The 20882-nt window shown below is 47.5% G+C and overlaps 1 protein-coding gene across 1 annotated transcript; it reads right to left on the bottom strand.

The window, feature by feature from the left end:
• Positions 1 to 237: 237 nt before the first annotated feature.
• GDF6 (growth differentiation factor 6) lies at positions 238 to 20308 on the bottom strand. Its single transcript, XM_036744355.1, is given in 3 exon segments — positions 238 to 919; positions 921 to 1233; positions 19828 to 20308. Coding segments are annotated over 3 exon segments (1476 nt in total).
• Between the last annotated feature and the right edge of the window lie 574 nt (positions 20309 to 20882).

The raw sequence follows: 20882 nt of genomic DNA, 5'->3' as shown, positions 1-20882 counted from the left end.
GGTGTGAAAGTCCATTTCCCTCTCTCTAGGTGAAAGGAAGTGTTCAAGGCAGGCTCCGAGGCGGTCAGTGCCCCAAGGCCACCGCCTCCCTCCGCTTCCCCCTCCTACTCATCCTCTTCTGCAATCCACCAGGTCCATTTTTCGGGGTGATTTCCCCCCTTCCATCAGGCAACGCTCCTTCTCCCTTTTGCAGTCCTCCCCTCCCGTCCCCGGGCTGGGACGGCGGGAAAGGCGGCGCTACCTACAGCCGCAGGACTCCACCACCATGTCCTCGTACTGCTTATAGACCACGTTGTTGCCCGCGTCGATGTACAGGATGCTAATGGGAGTCAATTTGGTGGGCACACAGCAGCTGGGTGGGGTGGAGCCGGGATCCATGGAGTTCATGAGGGTCTGGATGATGGCATGGTTGGTGGGCTCCAGGTGGGAGCGGAGGGGAAAGTCACACACCCCCTCGCAGTGGTACGCCTCGTACTCCAGGGGCGCGATAATCCAGTCGTCCCAGCCCAGCTCCTTGAAGTTCACATGCAGGGGTTTCTTGCTGCAGCGGAGCCGCGACTTCTTCCCGTGCCGCTTGCCGTGGCGACTGGCGAAGGCGGTGCGTCGCCGCCGGCGGCCCTGCGAAGCCAGCCCCCAGCCAGCGTCCCGGACGCCCGCGGGCGGCGACAGCGGCGGGGGCGGCGGCGAGGGAGGCAGCCACGCGCCGTCGCCCCCCGCCGCGGCCGTGGCCGTGGCCGCAGCGGCTCCCAGCTGCTCGCGCATCTCGGCGAACAGGTTTTTGCGCTTGGATTTGGTGAACACGACGAGCAGGGCTCGCTCCTGCGGCGGCCGCACCCTCCGGCCGAAGCCCAGACTCCGCAGGTCCAGGGGCGGCTCAGCCTGGGGCGGTGGGGACGACGGCGGGGTCTCCCCGCCGGGCTCCCCCCCAGGCGACCCGCAGCTCCAGGCAGAGCTGCTTCCAGGGCTGGTGGCGGCGCAGGCCCTGCCACACGTCGAAGACCTCCCAGCCGGCGTGGGGCGCCCCCTGCGGGTCTAGGGTCCGGGCGTCCAGCATTCGGGGGGACAGGCAGGAGAAGAGCTGCACGTGGAGCGGGCCGCCCGGGGGCCGGGGGGAAGCCGGGGGCGCCTGGCGAAACAGCCGCAGCTCCGCGCCCACCAGCTCTTCTTTGTCTGAGAGCGTCGACACATCAAACAAATACTTCTGTCTCCTGAGAGGAGTGTGCGAGAGATCGTCTGCGAGATAAAAAATAATTACAGTCAGTTTCACTTAAGGGGGAAATCTTCCCAGTTCTCTCTGGCAGCCCCCTGGGAGGAAAAGCAGGGGCTGGGGGAGGGGACGAAGGAGGTTAGAGGTGGGGGAGGTGAACGAAGCCGTCCCAGGTAGTTGGGCAGCCCTGGGGCCTTACCACCCCCAGAGTTACCAGGCCCTAGCCTGAAAGAGCACTGGGGTCGGGGGCCGTGGGGGGGGGGGGGGAGGGAGAGAAACGGTGACCAGAGATAATCCTCCCTCCCAGTCTGCTTTGGGTAGTCTAAGCTGGGGGCGGAAGTCAGACAGCAGCGGCAACCTCTTCACAGGCCTTTTCCCAGAAGGTGGAAAAACCAACAGTTCGCCTTTTGTTACAAAGTAAGCTTCTTGAGAGAAAGGATTGTTTCTTTCTTTGTACTTGTATCCCCAGCGCCTAGCCTCGTGTCTGGCATGTAGTAGGCATATAATAAATGCTTATTGATTGACTGAAGGACTTAAAACCTATGCAGAGGACTAAGAGTTTTTTCCCTTCTACTACCTGGACCTTCAAACAAGGGAAAAATGAAGCAAAAAGGAAAGGGAGGTCTTTACCCCAAATAATTTAGCCCTCGTTAAAAAAAAAATAAAATTCTGGACCTATCAGATCCAGAGCTTTAACAATCCAGATCGACACTTTGCATGAATCAGATTCCTTGGCTTTTTATTCAGTTCTCCACTTAATACTGTGATAGACAACCTAGGACTACCTCCGAATAGAAAGCATACATGGACATAGCTGTGTAATGGGAACCTTAGGTGTACTCAGAATAATTGCAGCATTTGAGTAAGACACTCTCAGAAGGGGTTTCATGCATCCACAAAAACAGTGACATTTACAACATCCAACCAGAAACCTCCTTCTTTTACTCTCCAATAGATTCTAGAGCTGGACTTGCAGGACATGTTCACAACTGGGGAATGATATTTGGGGGAGCACGGGGGAAGATGGCTTTTACAATCCAAGGAAAATACTCTGGGACCTAGGTAAACCTGGACTTCTTTTTTGACACGTTCGTGCATGAAGCCCAACACCAATCCAATGTGCAAGGCGGAAAGCTAACCAGATTTCCCCCAAACTGCCTTCTCATAAAATGTTTACAACCCAGCAAATACAAAAATCCCCAAAGCCCCGGGCTTTCCCCAGAAGCTAGTAAAGTTTAGGTAGATTTCAATAGTAAAAGTGTCACTGGAGCCTGTGTTCAACCCTTACTGCCTTTGCAAACCCAGCTAGTACCAGAACTAGAAATGGAGACTAAAGAAACACTCTATGCCGGCCCTTTATACTTTTCAGAGGCTGTTGCTCTCTAATAGGCACATGCCTCAACCTGAAATGGAGCAGCGGAAAGGGTTAGTGAGGTAGGAAAAAAAAAAAGAGGGGTGGGGGAAGCCTTCTGGAGAGGACAGCCAGTTGATTTATGGGAGTCGAGACCTTCAGACCAACCAGGGTCACATCAAATTCAACAGGAATTCAACATTCTCTCCTTTCTACCTCCTTTAAAGAGCCCTGAGTTTGGCCCTGGATTCAGCCACTGATGTAGTCAAGTCACGGGACCTCTCACCTGGAGGCTTCATTTTCCTGCCTCAGAAACCTAATCAATTCCTGGCTTCTCACAGCAAGAGGGATATAGAGAAAGAATAATGAAAAGTGTCTTTAAGATGCTTTAAGCCCTCCCTACATATACTGCATCAGTATCTGGACTACAGAAGAGACATGAAGGAAGCTAGCCAAAGCCTTGTGACTTTTCTTTCATGGAAATTACAAAAAAAGATTAAACAAAATTTAATAGTGCTACAGTCAGCATTCCCTTAGGAAATAATTTCCACTTCTGTTTTTGTAAGCCTTCAAGATAACCAGGTTTTGGCCCTATTTGTGATAGGTCAAGACTTTGATTTTTATTTATTTTGCTCACATGGCAGCATGGATTGGAGAGAGCTATTTTTTTTTTCAAAGTATAAGCTGCAGCACTGAATGAGATCCTCCTGGTTTGGATCATCAAGAGTAAAACTCATAGCTTTGGAGCAAAAAAAAAATTTGATTAAATGGTGGACCAGTAACAGTACTCCTTTCTGTTCTCACTCTTTGCCCTTCAGTTTTTGTCACTGTCAGTTATCAAGTGATGAGTGACACTGAGCACATCTTTTGTGGATCCTTCAGAAATTTAGGACAACATCATACATTCCTCTACCTCCCTACAACTGTGCTAGTAACCCACAAAAGGCATTTCTTTATTCTAGGGTCTACAGAGTTTTGAGTCCCTTGTATCCTTGATGGAGGGCTGTACTACTAGGACACCCCACCCGGATCCTCACCAAACTCTGGCTTTGTGACCTGGCACCATGGTGAGTTCTAGTAACCACTTTGGGCAGTATTGTTGTTGTTCAGTCATGTCCGACAAAGTCCATGGGGTTTTCTTAGCAAAAATGCTGGAATGGTTTGCTGTTTTCTTTTCCAGCTCACTTTAGAGATGAGGAACTGAGGCATATGGGGGTAAGTAGCATGCCCAGGGTCACCCAGCTCATGTCTGAGATTTGAATTCAGGTCTTCCTGATTCTAGGCCCAGTGTTCTATCCACTGCCTGTTGGGCAGTGTAGTATAGGAAAAAGACCTAGGTTCTAGTTTCACTTGTCACTAGCTGGATGCATGACTATCATCAAGTTATAACTCCTCCAGGCCCTAGTTTCCTCATGTACAATGTAAAAGAGTTGACGTGGAAGAGCTACACTCCCTCTACCTCCCTTTAAGGAAACAGGGCTGTGGTTGTAAGGTAACACTCTCTTCAATCCATCTTTAAACATCCTTACTCTTGGATAATCACTCTTCAAGAAGGGAATCTTCTGCTTTAAAATTAATTAAAATGTAATTAGATCATTAGGTCCTAGGAGGAGAGCATTTTTTTTTCTTTTTTACTTAGCATTAACATGGTTCTGAACATGGAAATGTCTCTAGCTGACACACTAGTTGTTGAGGGGTGAACTCAACAAAGTCTAGACTTAACACTCTCTCTCTCTCTCTCTCTCTCTCCTCCTCTCCTCTCCTCTCTCATCTCCTCTCTCTCTCTCTGTCCCTGGAAGAGGAGAAAGAAGAAGAACAGAATTAGTACTGCATGTCTGAGGGGAGTTCTTCAAAAATACTTTTTTTTTTTCATTTAAAACAAGACAGCTAAGTGATGTAGTGGATAAAGTGCTGAGCTCGGGAAGACCTGAATTCAAATCCTGCCTCTTATTAGCTGTGTAACCTTGTGGAAGTCATTTACCTTCTCTCAGCCTCAGTTTCTGCAACTATAAAGTGGAGATAATAATAGCACCTATCTTACAGGGTTGTTATGAGAATCAAATGAGATAAAGTACGTAAAAGCACTTTGTAAACTTTAAAGCTAGGTGATGTGGTGGATGGAGCACTGCGTTTGGAATCAGAAATTCGTGTCTTCACAAGTTCAAATCTGGCCACTGGCTGTGTGACCTTGCACAAGTCACTTAACCCTGTCTCAGTTCCTCATCTGTAAAATGAGCTAGAGGAGGAAATGGCAAACCACTCCAGTATCTTTGCCAAGAAAACGCCAAATGGGGTCACAAAGATTCAGACACGATGGAACAACAACAAAACTTTAAAGCAATATAGAAATGTTAACTAGTATTATAGTTAAATAGATTGCTTCTCTTTTGGATAAAAGGAAATTGAAGGCAGTTCTCTTGTATCATACTATGGTTTAGAGCAAGGAATGTACCACACTCAGAGTTCAACTCACCAGTCACCTCCTCCCTCTAGTACCCCCTCCCCAGAGGAACATCCCCTGAGGCCCACTCTCCTGCCTGGAGAACTCCTAGCTCAGATCCCTGTTTGTTGAGGAGCCACAGACATGTTCACAGACCTCTCCACCTCCTCACCAAATACCTTGCTCCGCCCCACCTCTCCACTTCCCCTTGATATATTGTCTTGACCAATAGGATGCAATGATGGTGCTGAAATAGAGGAAAAAGTCAGCAGAAGGAAGTAAGAATGAAAGAAAAGGAAGAAAAGAAAAGTGGAAGAAGGAAAGAAAGGACAGAAAGAGGGGAAAGAAGGGGAAAAAATCAGTGCACAATCTCAATGTGGCTGTGAAAGTTCTCAGCATTTCTCACTATGACTAAATTATCTATCATGCACGTAAAATTGAATCTGTGGGTTTCTCTCTGCTGGGCCACTGGTCAGAAATGAGCTACCACTCACAGATGATATAATGCAGTGCAAAGAGGAAATGATTTGGAGACTTGAAGTTATGGGAAAGTGGGTTCAAAACAGCCCTGCCACTCGTTACCTTGGGCAAGTTACCTTATCTTTTGGGGTCTCAGTTTCCTCATCCAGAAAGAAGCAAATCTACAAGCCTATGATCCTACTTAGTATATGTTTATGGGAAAGGGAACAAGCAGAAGGCAAAAAAAAACCCCTCTGGTGACCAGTCAATGTAATATCTCTTGTGCTTCTTGTGCCCCCATGACCCATCTCTGGTTTGATCTCTGAAGATCCAGACAGTCTAAGAGAGAAGCAAAATTGTCTCTCCATTTAGGGGTTAAGTCCCTTTAGACTTAGTTTGGAGGGGAGGACTAGAAAATTCACTCAAATGTAATCAAACTCATCTTTATCCCTATATTTCCAAAATTTTGTTTGTGACTTTATTGGGGAAAGGGAGCAGAGGCAAGGACAGGAAACAACAATATGAGATTTTCTTTTCCAAAGTATTGCTGAGATATGTAGTCACAGGACAGTCTGAGTTTTTCCTTGATGGATTTACATGTTTTCTCTCTTACCGGCCTGACCTGTTAACATGTGGGCAGTACAAACTGCAGGCTGAAACTCTCACCATGCTTGAGCTGAGCTGAGCCAATCAGCAGCTCCCAGATCCCCCCTTCCTGCTGGTACGATCCACTCTCCATTTTTCTACAACAGGAGGGAACATTTCTATGAAAATTATGGCTGCCCCATTTTTGAGATGTGCCAGCCTAGTACACTAGAAAGAGGTGCAAAGGGGTAGGGGGAGGCTGAGACGGGAAAGGGAAAAAGAAAGCTGCTTTAAACAAAGTCAGAACCCAAGGCTTCAAAAACCTTCTCCCAACTTTTAACAAGTAACATCACCAAAGAACCTTCAAATCTCCACTTCTCTCCAGCAGCCACATTAGTTTTTTGTTTCGTTGTGGTAAGGAGAGAAAGGAGGCTGTGCAATTTCTTTGGTTACTAATGCATCCTCACAGAGCTTCCAGAACTGAGAGGGGGCTTAGACATCATCTAGCAAAACTTCCTCATTTTACACAAGTGAACAGTGAGACACAGAGGCTGGGACTTGTCCAAGATCACACAGCTAGTCAGAAAACAGGATAAGACTCAAACAAAGGTTTTCTGACCAGAATTTGGACCAAGGAAAAACAAAAGCACACATATGAGAGGGGAAGGAGCTGGGGTAGAGGTGGGAAGAAGTTAAAATAATGGGTATTTTACAATAACTCTATAAAAGTCAATAGGCAGTTATTATAATGAAGCTCCACAGAGGTATTTGAAGGGGAGATATATGGAAAAGGGTCAATTTGTGCTTCTGTACTCCATAAGGTAGAACTAGGAAAAAACAATGCAAGTTGCAAAAAGGCAAATTTAGGTATAATGTTAGGAAACATTTCGTGACAATTAGAACTATCCAAAAAGAAAATCGGCAGCCCCTGGAGAGAGTGGATTTCCCCTCATTGGAATGCCTCAAGCAAAAGGTGGATGACCGCTTGTCTGTTATATTGTAGAGGAAATGCGTGAGCTATGAGGTCAAAAGCCACAGTTTAAGAAGTGATGAAGGGGTCAGGAGTGGAAAAAGTTTAAGAAGCCCTGGGCTAGATTACCAACCAATCAATAAACATTATTTATTTAATGTTTTCATTGTGCTAGGAGCTGGGGATGAAATAATTCCTGCCTTCAAGAAGATAACATTCTATTGGAGGGAAGACCAAATATACATAAAAGCCTATATAAGATAAGGGATGGGGATTAGACCTGGGATTTCAGTGATGTTGGGAACTTCCATATGAGGAAACTCCCTACATGAAAGTAGGTGGGAAGCTTCTCTGCAACTTTGAGTGTCAGAGAGGTTTTTTACCTAATTTTTAACCTATTTTTAAATCTATTTTACCTAGAGGTTAATTAAATGACTTGCCCAGACTCACATAGCCAGTATATGTCAGTGGCAGAGATTGAACCCAGGTCCTCCTGGCTCCAAGACTAGCTCACTATACATTAAATTATGTTGTTTCTTTTGTGTACCCCCCCACACATACACACAAAAAAATAAGAGACAACTTTAGTGGAGCAGACATTAAGGATCAAGAAAAGACCTCATAGAGGAGGTTGTCTTTGAGTTAAACATCGGGGAACCTAAAAATTATAAGAGACAGGGGTGAAAAGAAAGATTTCATTTCAAGTATGATGGATACCCTGACTAGATGGTATGTAAGGTACTGTCCAAGTCTGAGATTCTATGAGGTCATAATGGCTCTTATGGAAGGGTGTGATGCCCTCAACCAAAAAGGGGGCAGGGTTTTTTTTCTGATGAAAGAACACTGGAAAGAATTTCCAGATGCTCGTCACCCTCTCCACCTCAACAAATGATAATTAACAGATCATAGGCCACTTGATTCTGCTGGGCTCCAGAACTTGGACCAAAGGGGAGAAGTAGAGAGAGGCAGATTTCAGCTCAATATAAGGAGTGTTTATAGCTTTACAAAAATGAAATAGACTGTTATCTAGGTTGATGAATTCTCTGTCATTGGAAGGTCTTCTAGTGGAAGCTAGATGACCACTGGTCGGCATGTGGTCCAGAGGGTCCCTGTTTCAGATAGAGATTATACCTTCCAACTCCATATCTTAAGTCAGTTACATCACCATTAAGGCTCAAAAGCCTCCAGGGAACAATAACACAAGTGGAGTGCATTTTGAACGTCTGTCTAGCTCAATTCTGAATCAAATTGCCTCAGTTTAGCCCGACTTTTTTTTAATGGGTGGGGGGAAGTCAGCATCTAGGAAGAAAGGCCAATGGGGGACATTTGGAATATGTTTATTAGTACTACCTATTGGGCTAGTCCCTCCAAATTTAATCTCTACCTTAAAGTGGTCTTCATTCACTAAATCAATAAACAACCATTTACCAAGTGCCTATACTATGTGCCAGGCATTGTGCTAGATACTGGGCATACAAAGACAAAAAACAGACAGTCACTTCCCTTCAGGAATTTACAGTCTATCAAGAGAAGCAGGTTCACAAATAAGTGATGCAAAATACATGCAAAGTAAATACAAGGTAGTTTGGGTGGAAGTATTAGGAGCCAGAGGAAACAGGATAGGTCTCATGGAGGAGGTGGTGCTTGAGCTGAACTTTGAAGTAAACTAGGAATTCAAAGAGTCAGAGGTGAGGAGGGAGTGCATTCCAGGGATGGGGAATAGCAGTGAAAAGCCACTGAGACAGGAGATGGAATTTCTTGAATGAGCGCAGCAAGTAGGTCAGTTTGGCTAGGGGAGTGATATGTAACAAGCCTGTTTCGGATCAAACAATTTGGGCAAGACCAAGGGGGCAAGCAACAATGGTGATCAAGGATGAGAAAAACCAGTTCCTCTCCACAGTTCCCATAAAGTATCCTGAGGCTTTTGAGATGGGTGAGGGACTGGAAAGAATCTTGGCCCCAAGCTTCTCTTGAGTCTGTGATATTCCTGGAATGCCCATTTTTTTCTCTACAATGCATCTTAAAGCCCACCCTGCTGGAAGTCTTCTGCCTGGTCAGGTGTATTCTGAGAAAAAAAAAGTTTTAGCTCTTAAGGTGTTAGCACGGTGTTGAACATTATGACTAACTTGTTGAATTGCTATAGTTTAGCTAGAATAATACACAAAACAAGGCAAATGCTTCACCTTATTTGTGAGAACATGGAAACAAGTTGATCAGGCTAGGAATATTTCCTGGGATATCCTATCCATCTACTATGAGCTTCTGACAAACTTGAACATATGACCATATAAGTTCAGCTGATACACTAATGAGAAACCTGACAATGGTTTTATCTCTCTCCATCTCCACCTTCCTGAAGGTTGAAGTGACAGTGGGCTAGTAAGAGGAAATTTGGTACTGTAGGAAAATCACTGGATTTAGCATTATAAAACCAGGAGTCTAACCCCAGCTCTGCTATTTACTATATGTGTGACCTCAACTAAGTTTCTTCATTTCTCTAGGTCTCAGTTTCTTCATCTGTAAAAGGAAAAGACTGGATTGGAGATCTTTTGATAGTCTAACAGTCTCATCTTCAAAGCCTATAATTGATCTTCATGCACACAGTCTAACTACATAGCCCCAGCAGAACTAAACTCTCTCTCTCTCTCTCTCTCTCTCTCTCACACACACACACACACACACACACACACACACACACACACACACACACCTTTCTACATTTTCCTGGTGGAGAAAGGAGCAACAACCCTTCATGCCAAAGGTCTGGCATCCTGGGAATTTTCCCAGATTGCTTTGAGGAAATAGTCCAATCCTGCCCCAGGGAACAAATTTCCAAAGGTTCATTTGGAGGGTAAAAGTGTGATGAAACAGAAACCCCCTCCCTCCAAAAAAGGACACCTCTCATTTTCTGCTATAGCTCTTGGAAGTAAAAAGAAACAAGGTAGAGTCCTACTGCACCACCACCCCCCAATGTTTTTCTGAACTCTATTGTCTTTGTCACACAGCCAATTCATCAGGGCTTTGTTGCAATTTCAGAGGCCACCAAACCTCTCTTTCCTTCTGAAACATTGGTGAGTTTGGGGTAGGGGCTGGAGGCAGTTTTGGAAAGGGGGGGACCTAAGTTCTAAGGCTCAGATTCTCGGTAAGAAGACAAAAGGCTCACTCTCTCATCTTTCTATCCTTACAGGGTACCTTCGATCAGTGGAAATCCTTTCCCCATCCACACAGTCTATCCCAGCATAACAAGTTGGCCCCATCTGGCCTTTTTGAATAGGAGGAGGCAAAGTTCCCAAGTCAGAACTCCATTGAATGGAAGGCATGTCATCAACCTACTGTATTTGGCATATACTTCTACCTACTCAGTCAAAAGGGTTTTCATCAATTAACAGAACTGCAGCAGCCACAATAACTCAGCACTACATACCCACATAGCAGCATGCCAGCCTCGGAAGCCAGAGGCAGGTTAACCATAGAGCAGATGCACAAGTGCTCTTTCTATCCAAGGTCACACTGACACAGGTCCTCACGAGGTATATCTAAGTTTCTTTCTACATGTGTCTCTTTCTCCTTCCTTCTCTTTCCTTCTTTCTTTTCTTATCTGTCTTTCCTTCTTTGTTCTTTTCTTCCTTTCCTCTTTTTCTTGTCCTTCCTTTCCTCCCTTCTTCTTCTTCTTCTCCTTCTCCTCCTCCTCCTCCTCCTCATCTTCCTCCTCCTCCTCCTTCTCTCTCTCTCTCTCTCTCTCTCTCTCTCTCTCCCTCCCTCTCTCTCCCCATTTCTCTCTCTTCCCTCCTCTTTCCTTCCCTCCCTCCCTCTCTACCCCCACCCCCACCTCCCCAGCCTTACTCACCCAAAGGGTACACTGGATCCAATCTACCTATCCCACTCCCACCCAATTAGTTCACTGTCTTCCATGCCGTTAGCACTGCTCCTTGTTTGTTCCCTTTGGTTTCCTAGACCTACAGGCCTGTTTAAAAGCCAAACATTTTCAGGTTTCGTCTATGGCCTCTGGGAAATGGGTCCTGCAGGGGCTACTGAGGCACTTTGGGAAAACTCAAACGGGAAAACTTCTGGCACAAAAAACACAAACAAAAACAAACAGATAAAAAACCTGGGCTCTTGGTTCATTTCCCAGAGAAGGTGGTGATGCTGCTGTAACTGGAGTCCATTCTGTTCTCCTGGCGTGTTCTCCTTCTTCTGCCCTGTAATCTTTCCCCATTGGGAGGAGATTCAACCGTGGGAAAGCCTTGGAGAGGTGGGGATTTCTAGTGCGCTTACTTAGCACTTTCTGCGGCTCACTGGAAAACTGTACCAAGGCTCCAAGCTTCCTAACTTCCTAACCAGCCTGTTTTTTCCTCCCAAGAAAACTGCTGAAATCCAGCTTCCTACCCCAGCCCCAGCCAACAATCCTCAGCCCTCACCAAGGATCTGCTGCCCACCGCGGCCTTTTTTTCCTTCTATTCCCCAGACTTGGGTCCTGGGAGCTGATTTACCGCCTCCAGGGTTAGATGAAATCCGAGGTTGGGATGTCTCCCTGACCTCCCGCTCTGAAACTCTTCCCTTGGCTCCACTGCTTCCCGTGAGTGGCAGGAGGTGCCCCGGGAGGGAGGAAAAGCCGGGGTTAATGAAAGTTTCCCAGTGTTTCCCCTTCGCACAGTGGATCAGGTACTGGGCTCGCGGCCAATTCATCAGGGCTCAAATCTTAACTTTACATCACTGCAAATTACACCCAAACCACAACCTGTAGGGCTCTCCCCCTTCCATCATCCCTCTCCCCTCCTCTTCAATTCCTGCCTTGCTCTGCCTTCCCTAGCTCACTTCCCTAGTCCACCGACCCGTGCCAGAAGCTGCATTAGAGGTCTTTGGGGGGGGGGGGGCGTCCTGGCGGGGGAAACTAATGTTTGATGTGTTTGGACTTTTAATTTAATTTCTTTTCAATTTTAACCCCAAACCTATATCACAAGGCAGTTTCCAGCTGCTATGAGCCAGCCGCCTCTCGGACACGCAGCGGAAGTGGTTCGGGGGACTGCTAGACCTTCCAGCCGCTGCCTTGGTGTGTGGCCCTCCTCCGGGGCAGTCCAGGCGTCTGAGCTCAGCCCCGCGCTCTCTTCTCTCTTCTTTTCTCTTTGCTGCTGGGATTGCGGCCCTCTCCTCCCTTTCTACTACAACACGAAAAAAGACCTCATTCTACGCAATTTCCATTTACTCCCCCTATGCTCCTCCTTCCAAATTGAACCAAACTGGCAGGGGTTAAGCATTTTACATTGTTGAAACTCTTAGCGCCTAGAGTGTACCGACCGCGGCTTCAGCCTTGGCATCATAGTTGTAATCCTACTTATATCTCCCTTTACATCGATGGCCCACACACATCCTCCCCATCAGTCTTAAGAACTAAAGCTCAGTGTATCTAGGTAAATGTAAGGGTGGTTGGGGGAGGGGGGAGTTCTGGCTTTCTTTTTCTGTCAAGTCATCTTGCATTTATTGAGTGCCTACTATGTGCCAGGCACTATACTAAGTGCTGGGGATAAAAAGAATGTCCAAAAAAATAATTCCCACTTCTCTGTTTCTCTGCCTATTTCCCTGTTTTTTGGGGTTTTTTTTTTTTTTGGTCTTTCTGTGCCACTTTCTCTGAGCCTCTCTCTTTGCCTGTCTGCCTCTGTCTTTGTCTCTTGGCTATCTCTATATTCCTTTGTAACTTCTTCCCTTCTTATTGAGTGTCTCTATCTCTGTTTTTCTGTCTGTCTCTGTCTCTACCTCTGTCTCTCTCCTTCCTCCCTCTTTTTGGGTCTCTCTCCTACTTAATATCACCAACAAACTCCAAAACCAAAGCAACCGTTTGTGTGTCCCAAATTCACTTCTTTGGACGTAGTGTTCCCGAAACTGTAGCTGTAAACACCTACCCAATTTCTTCCTCATTCCCCAACTTTTACCTTGGTGTTGGTCATTCATGGTCTCAAAGCTGTCAGGAGACTATTCGATTAAGACCTTTGTCCCGGAAAAATCCTCCTGTCCCAGTTGCCTTAGTAACTTTACAATATACACATTATCAGGTCCATCTCATGAATACCCAAAATATCAATTCCCGCAACAGCGCTAATTGATTCCCCCAGAAAATAGAAAAGCAAAAACTCTGGAACCCATTATGCGAATGAAGAGCTATTTAATTCTAGTAAACAAGAGACTTCACTTAGCAAACACTGAGCTTAAAAATAAACAGCCCGGCCATTAGGGAGTGTAGCGGCAGCCTCAAAACCAAATACTACTATCTCTGTAGCCAGAGTAGTCTGTACCCCTCAACCAGCAGCTTCCCACCCCCCTCCAAGCTACCAGAAAGCCTTATTTACCAGTAGTTAGTAAATACCCCGAGGGGGCTGGTTATCTTCAGATACACTATACTAACGTTCTTCTTTTTGCGGAATGCTAGCTAGTACTTCAGGGTTTGGGCAAACATCAAGTTCTGAGAGGAAACAACTGTTTCCTTCCCCACAGGGTCTTCCCAAACTTTTTCTTTCTTTCTTTCCTTCTTCCTTCCTTTCTTTCTCTCTACCTCTTTTTGTTCCTTTCCTCTTTTTCACGTTCTCCTTTTCTCATTTCTTTCTCCTTTCTCCCTTCATTCCTTCCTCCTTTTCTTCCTTCTCTGCCTTTCTTCTTTTCTCCCTTCCTTCTTTCCTTCCTTCTCTTCCGGGATAAAAAGTAATGCCTGATTTAAAGGACGCGTTGATTTAGTTCCTGATTCACACTGACTTTTCTGCGTTCTCACTGATGTTATTGATACGCTGGGAAATCCAAATCCATGGCCAAACCAATTTTTTTGGGCCACTGGCGCAGATTGGCTAGAAAGACCCACAGAATCCCATCCTAACCCAGTAACAGTCACTAATGGTCTTTCTAAAGGGGGAGGGGATAATACTCCTTTGTTCGTTTTCAGATTCCGTTTAAAAGAGGACGGAGTCAATGAAACTCACTATGTACATACGTACGTGTAGAGACCACATTTTTGTTGGTGGTGGCGATGAATTGGAGAACAGATTATTTGGGTACGTTTCAGAAACTTCTAACCCCACCCCCACCACCATTTCAGTTCTGCAAACTTGAAGGCTGCCTGATTTCCTCAGTCAGTAGAAAGGACCGCGGCATTCTTCTCAGATCTGCCTTTCCGAACACCAAAGGACCGGCCAAGAACATCAAGAGAATTAGGACGCTTTACAAAAAAACAAGCTGTCCAGGTAGCCTGTAGGCATCATCGAAAATAGATTGCAAGCAGGCTTAGCTTCTTGCTTTTGGAATCAAACGACCCTTAAGATCTTGGGCTGAGAACTATCCATTGATCTTTAAAGAAATGTCAACCGGATAAAAGGTTAGATTATGGATTTTTTTTTTCAAGTCTTGATCATCTCACCCAGAAGACCAGATCAGACGTCTAAACCTGGCTTCCTTCCCTTTCTCTCTGACTCTTTCCAGGACCGGTCTGTTCACTGCGATTAAAGGAGCCAGACTTTAGGACCTGAATTCTAGATGACACCTTAAATACCCACGTTATGTTGCGCGCGCGCGCGCACGCACACACACACACACACACACACACACACACACACACACACACACACACACGCTTGAATTCCCTACACTCTTTTTCCAAGGCTGCTACCTCTTACCAAGGAAATAAAACTTAGATTGGAACCTTCTGCCCTGCTTCCTCACTTCTGCCGTCTGGTCTGCATTAGTGTTTTTATAAGGGACTCGAACAAATCGAATACAAGGTCACCAAATAATTAACAGTTGTGAATTCCCTCCGTCCCCATTAAAATACTTCCCTGCTTATATTTCATTTTCCTTCTGCCAACGACAACACTGCCCGGGCAAAGGCGCTGCATTGATTACACTATAGCGAGGCTTCAGGTCCACCCAGAAACCCGCTGTTTAGCATAAACATCCCACAGAAGATGAACCTAGATTTGGAGTCTCATTCTTCTCTCCTGCCACACTAACAGCTGAGGAACGTCCAAGGCTCCTCCAGGGCTCCCCTCCCCAGCTTTTCCTAATTTTTTCCCTTTTATATTGAAAGTAATAATCGGATTCCTAAGTGTCTCCGTAATTTTCTGCTAGAAGAAAAGCAAAATAAAACAAGACAGAGAGAAAGATCCTAAGAGAGTATGGCCTAGGATTTAAGTTCTCCGAGGAGTTTTAGCTGTCCTGTCTCTCACGTTTTTTCTACATTCTACTTGTTTGCTTAGGAGATCCCATTAAAAAAATTCTTCATAGTTTAAAATCTTCTAGGAGGTCCCCTGCCCCCTCCATTTAATGACCATAGTAAATTTCCTAGATAATAATTTTCTTTTCTTCAGACTTAAAATTTCCTGCTGTTGGAATCAGGCTGCTTCTCTTCACATTTTAAACATGCATAAGTAAAAGCTGTGAGCATCTCCCTCCCTCTTCTCCCTTTTTCCTCCCTTTTACACCTCTCCTTTTTCCTCTCTTCTTTTCACCTCTCCTCTCCTCTCTTCTCTATTCTTTTCTCTTTCTCAGGCCTTCTCAAAGGCTTGGCGAAATCTGTGAGAATTCTAGCCACTCCTGCTCTCCTGTGGAGCTCCAATGCTGGGGGTCCTAAGGCCCTCAGGCACCATCTGCTTTTTAATGAGTTATTTCACGTGCCAACTGTAATTTTCCTACATTCTATGATATTTTGGCCATAACAAAGCACGAAGGGTGGAGTAGAGAAATCACATACTTTTTATTTCTCTCCTTTCCAAATTCAATTTCAGAAACAATTCTTATCCATAGGCCTCTCTTCAAATATCAGAAATCCCCTTGCTTAATTTTCACACTGCTAAACTAAGAAGCAGCAAGATGGGGAAATTCTGATCCTGGCATCCCCAACTCCCACCCATCCGATCTCCCCTACTCCCACATGCTTAGTCTGTCCCAGTTAACTTTCCTACCTTTCTTCCTGGTTTTCTGATTTGTTAATAGCATGAGATTGAGTAGAACAAGTTACCGCTATGTTCTTTGACTTCTCACTCATATAATAATAACTCGAAAAACTCCCCCAGAGATTTCAGGCCCTCCCAACTATGTGCCCGACAAACCCAAAGGGCATAAACATTCTGATTAAGATCTTTTGGCCACAACGAAACAACCCTGAACCGTTTTGCTTTTGTTTGTTTGTTTGGTAACTGGGTGAAGAATCAGTCCTATCTTCTTTTAAATAGTTTAAATACACTCCTATACAGGTAAGCTCAGTAGAGAAAAGGAAACAAGACTGCTCCTTTCCCTCTTCTCTCCCAATGCGTATTTTGACCTGGAAAATAGTAGACAAATATAAACATACTTAAACAAATAGATAAGTATACCAGATCCGAGATCCTGCTCTATTTGAGCCCTGATCAGAGCAAGACTTGACTGATGCTACATCTTCAACTTAGAAACCCATCTAAACGAGTGAGCTCAGAGACCACACTGTCTGTTGGCCAGGGGACTGATGAAGAAGCTTTCCTGAGTTCTGAGCCTTGGGCGGCGGCTGCAGCGCCAACAGCCGACGCCCAGCCCCAGCTCGGCTCTGCAATTAACTGGGCGACAATCCCACCGGGAGGTGGGCAGTAAAAAAGCTACCACTTCAGAGGAACGGAAGTTCTCTTGAAGTTTCTGGGGATGTGCCATTGGCTGAGACCCCTTCATTATGGGAGACTAGACAATATTTGATATGTTATGACATGCACACTCAATTAGATCACTGAGCTGAAATACTCCAATCAGGGACTTGATGCTAAGCAACCCCCGGAAGGTCCAACCCAAGGTCACAGCCTGTGACACTTCAAATCAAAATCAGTGAAGGGAAAGTGAAGCTTTCCCTTCATCAAGCCAGGATTGCTGTCGGCAAATCATTACCACCCCTTCCATCCCTCCTCCCTCCCTTTCCCCCCTTCCCTAGGTCCTCTTTCCCTCCCCTCCCTTCCCACCAACCCACTTTCCAACCCCAGAGAAAAAATGTCATATATGTGTGTATGAGTATATAAACACATACATATACACACATATATCTAGACTTCTTCATGGAGTGGGGGTGGAGGGGCAGCTGGAATGGTACCAAAGAAGGGAGGAGGTAATCTAGAACCTAGATTTTTTTTTCAACAGTTCCCGCTTGTCTTTCTTCCTGAGGGATACCCGCCTAGCCAAGCTCCGTGACGTTTCTAGCACTTGCTGGCAGAAGCGCAACATGTGAGAACCGCAGTCCTACAGAAAAACTCCTCCCGTGTTGGGACCTGTGCGGGACATCCGCTGGTCCCTTGCCAGAGGGTCTGGAGCAGCATCCCACTCCCACCCTCGCTGCCCCCCACCAGGCTGGGCCGTGGGCCAACCTCCCCTACTCAAAGTCTGACGGCGTACGCACCGGCCTGAGGATCCCTGGGGGCACCGGCAGCCCCGAAGAGGCAGGGCTACACTGCGCTCTACAGGACAAGGCTAAAAAGAAGCCCGCTAGCCAAGTCTATTTGCGTCCTGGAGCCCTCCAAGAAGCAATGCACCCCCCTAAAAAGCCAGGGAGCCCACTACCCTCTATGGAGAGCACGTGGGCCTGGGCTCTGCAGGCATCTCCGCGTTCGGCCAGCAGAGATGTGGAGGGGAGTGGGAATTCGCTGCAAGGACTCTTTGGAGCTCCGAAAACCTTGGATAGAGAGGCAGAGGTTCTCCCGTACAGCGAAGTCCTTGCCGGGAGAGAAATTTGAAAGTGATTTCTTCTCCCTTGCTTAGTTCTCTCTCTCTCTCTCTCTCTCTCTCTCTCTCTCTCTCTCTCTCTCTCTCTCTCTCTCTCTCTCTCTCTCTCTCTCTGTCTCTCTCTCTCTCTCTCTGTCCAGGGGAGCCGCATCCTCTCCCTGAGATATAGAGGCCCCGTGGGGGAGGTGGAGGCTCTACACTGAGTCGCAACTTTTATGGAAGCCGGGAACCAAATCGCCAGCTCATATAACTACAAAGAAGCCATGTGGCTTTTCCAAGTCGACGTTTGTCCTGAACTCAACATAAAAAACACGAAGTTAATTTGTTGTCTGGGGCTTTCAACAGCTAATGAACCCCGCTGACCCCTCGGCCAAGCTCCACCGTAGGGAACTGAATGGGGGCAGGTTGCGAGGAGCAGGTTCCGCGCGCTGCCAGGAAGGCTGGTGGGCAGGTTGGAGAAACTGGGGATAGGAGGAGGTCCGAGAGAGCCGAGGGGGCGGGGGAAGAATTTACGACCCTCATTAAGGGTCAGTTAATTAGTCTGCCATTAGTGGCTCTGGAAAGAGATAAGGCAAAGGCATCTGGGGTGAGGGGTGAGTTGCTATTTCTCTTTGGAGTTACTGGCTTCTTTAAGGTTCCTCCTCACCTCCTAACTGTCTTGGACTCCTCCGAACCTCAGTTTTCGCAGGTCTTAGGTATATAGCCCCAGAGCTAGAGAAGGGGTGGGTAGAGTGCAACTAGGAGTTGCAAGGAGTCTGGAGAGGACAGGAGAGTAGATTACTAGTTCCCCTCTTTTCTCTCCTTCCTTCCTTCCTGCCTGCTTGCCTGCCTGCCTTCCCCTCTTCTATTTCTTTTCTATTTATCCACTCTATGGATTTTGACTTCCTGAACTTGTAGAACTCCTGGAACATGGGGCTGTTTCTTTCTGGAAGAGTAGTAAGGAAAACGAGCGTGGGTGGTGAGGTGTAAGTAGTGGGGGGGCGTACCACACAGAAGAAACCACCCGGGCGGAGGACCTGATGAAAGTGGCCAAAAAGGTTTTTGTTTGCTAGAGTGAGAAAAATGCAGAGTCCACCTTCTGGACCTGAGGACCTAGGATGTTTTGTTTTTAATGAAGAAACGCAAAACGCAGCAGCCCCCACCTCTTTTTCTCAGTGTTCCCCTGGATCCTCTTTTCTTTATTTTTCTTAATTCAAATCAACTAGTTTATGCTGCCACCCTAACAAGATTTACCTGAGCTAGAGAGTGGCAAATTGAACCCCAGAGGAACTAGCTTCCCAGTCTGGCTGACTGGTTTCAGACTTATCTGGGAAACCCAGAGAAAAGGACTTCGCAGTGTTTCCTCACAGAGCTAGCGGGCACTTCCAGTTGCTGGCTCCAGTCGGGCAGAATTTTGTTATACCCGCCTCAAAGCTGTGCAGACAGACGCGAGAACTTCTATAGAGAATTTTCTCTCTCTCTCTCTCGATCTCTCTCTCGATCTCTCTCTCTCTCTCTCTCTCTCATACACACACACACACACACACACACACACACACACACACACACACACACTCGCTTCAACAGCTATTCACAATCCCTAGGAGCCCCAGAACTCCAAAGAGATGTTTCTCTGATCATTTTCCTAAACCGTGGTGCTGACCTTCCTCATTCAATGCAGGGCAGTACCACACCCCCACCCCCACCCCCCCATATACACACCAGCCTTCGCCTTTACCTACTTCCCGGTCCCCAGCTGCCAGCCCACATCCTCAACACGTTCTACCACGGGCAACAAAAGCAACGGAGAAAACAAATGCCTTTCTGGACAGGAAAGAAAGAAGGGCGCAGGTTGAAGTATCTCAACCGAAGCAGTCCACGTCCCGGACAGACAGATTCAGAAACTAAACAAACTCCACCGCGTCTAAAGCAAGCAAGATCTATAGTGTCTCAGGAAAGAGACGGCGATATAAACGGGAAGGGGAGACATGGCAACTCAAACCTTCCATAGAACTGATCTGGGGTTGGGACAGACAAGGGGAGGGGAAGGCAGCCAGCCGCACCTATGCAAGGGAAATCGGGCTTCTTTGTTTTTGTTTTGTTTTGTTTTGCTTGTTGTTTTAACTTACCTCGTCCCCTGTCTACAAAACTAGTGATAGTATTGGCAGCCTTGGAGGATTGGAAGAAGCTGGCATTGATTCCCAATTTTTCTGCGATGGAATAGGTCCTGTAAATGGACAACATGTACTCATGGGGCACCACCCGGGGACTCCTGCCCGGCTGTTCGTGAGCCTGGGGCTGCCGCTGCCGGGAACTGGGCTGCTCGGGCTGCGGTTCCTGGCGTCCGGGCTGCGGACGCTCCTGCCGCGGAGGCTCGTCTGCCTGCTCCGGGTGCCCCTGGCCCGCGGCGCTTTCTCGCGGCGTCCGGGACATCTTCCCTTCTTTGCGGCTCCTCATGCCCTTGGCTGAGCCCAGCTCGGCGGACGAGGATGAGGACGAAGAGGACGAGGTGGAGGTGGAGGATGAGATAGAAGCTTGCTGAAAACCGGGTAAATCCCACAGGAAACTGATGAGGAAAACTGCCGAGAGCAGGGCCCGGTGAGCATCCATGGCGAGCAACGGCTGATGCCCCACTCAGCGCTTTCCCAACTCCCGCGGGTGGAGGCGAGGAGAGCGCGGGGTGGCTTCGGGGCGCGGAGCAAGCGGGCTGGACAGCGGCTGCGGGCGCGGGCTACGACAGGGCTTTCCGTGCGGCTGAGAGTGCAAGGATCCCCGGTCCCAGAGCACTAGCCCCGGCCCCGCCACGCCCCCTCCCGCCCCTTGCCGGGAGGGGAGGGCTAGGACAAGAGGCCAGGGTGATGCGGAAAGGAGTTGAGGAGGTGGAGTGGGGGCGAGGGGGCGGGAGCATGTGTGGGAGGGGGAGGCAGCGCCCCCGCGGGACGCGCACTGGGTTGCTCAGGGCTGCGCGTGGCTCGCGGTTGCTGGACACTGGAGCTGGGAAAACGAGAAAAGGGGGAGGGGGGAGAGCGGAGACGGGGCGAGAGGTTGTAGAGTCAGCTGCGGGATCAGGGAAGAAGAGGAGGGAAGGGCAGAGTGTGGGGCGCCCGCAGGGACCCCTTGGTGGGCCCGAGGCTAGGTGCCTCGCTGCATCCTGCCAGTCTCCTAACTTCAACCATCTCCAGCT

The sequence above is a fragment of the Trichosurus vulpecula genome, chromosome 1 (genome assembly GCF_011100635.1).
Source record: "Trichosurus vulpecula isolate mTriVul1 chromosome 1, mTriVul1.pri, whole genome shotgun sequence".
Lineage (NCBI taxonomy): Eukaryota > Metazoa > Chordata > Mammalia > Diprotodontia > Phalangeridae > Trichosurus > Trichosurus vulpecula.
Note: the sequence above shows the minus strand (reverse complement) of the source record. Positions and strands in the feature narration are given on the sequence as shown.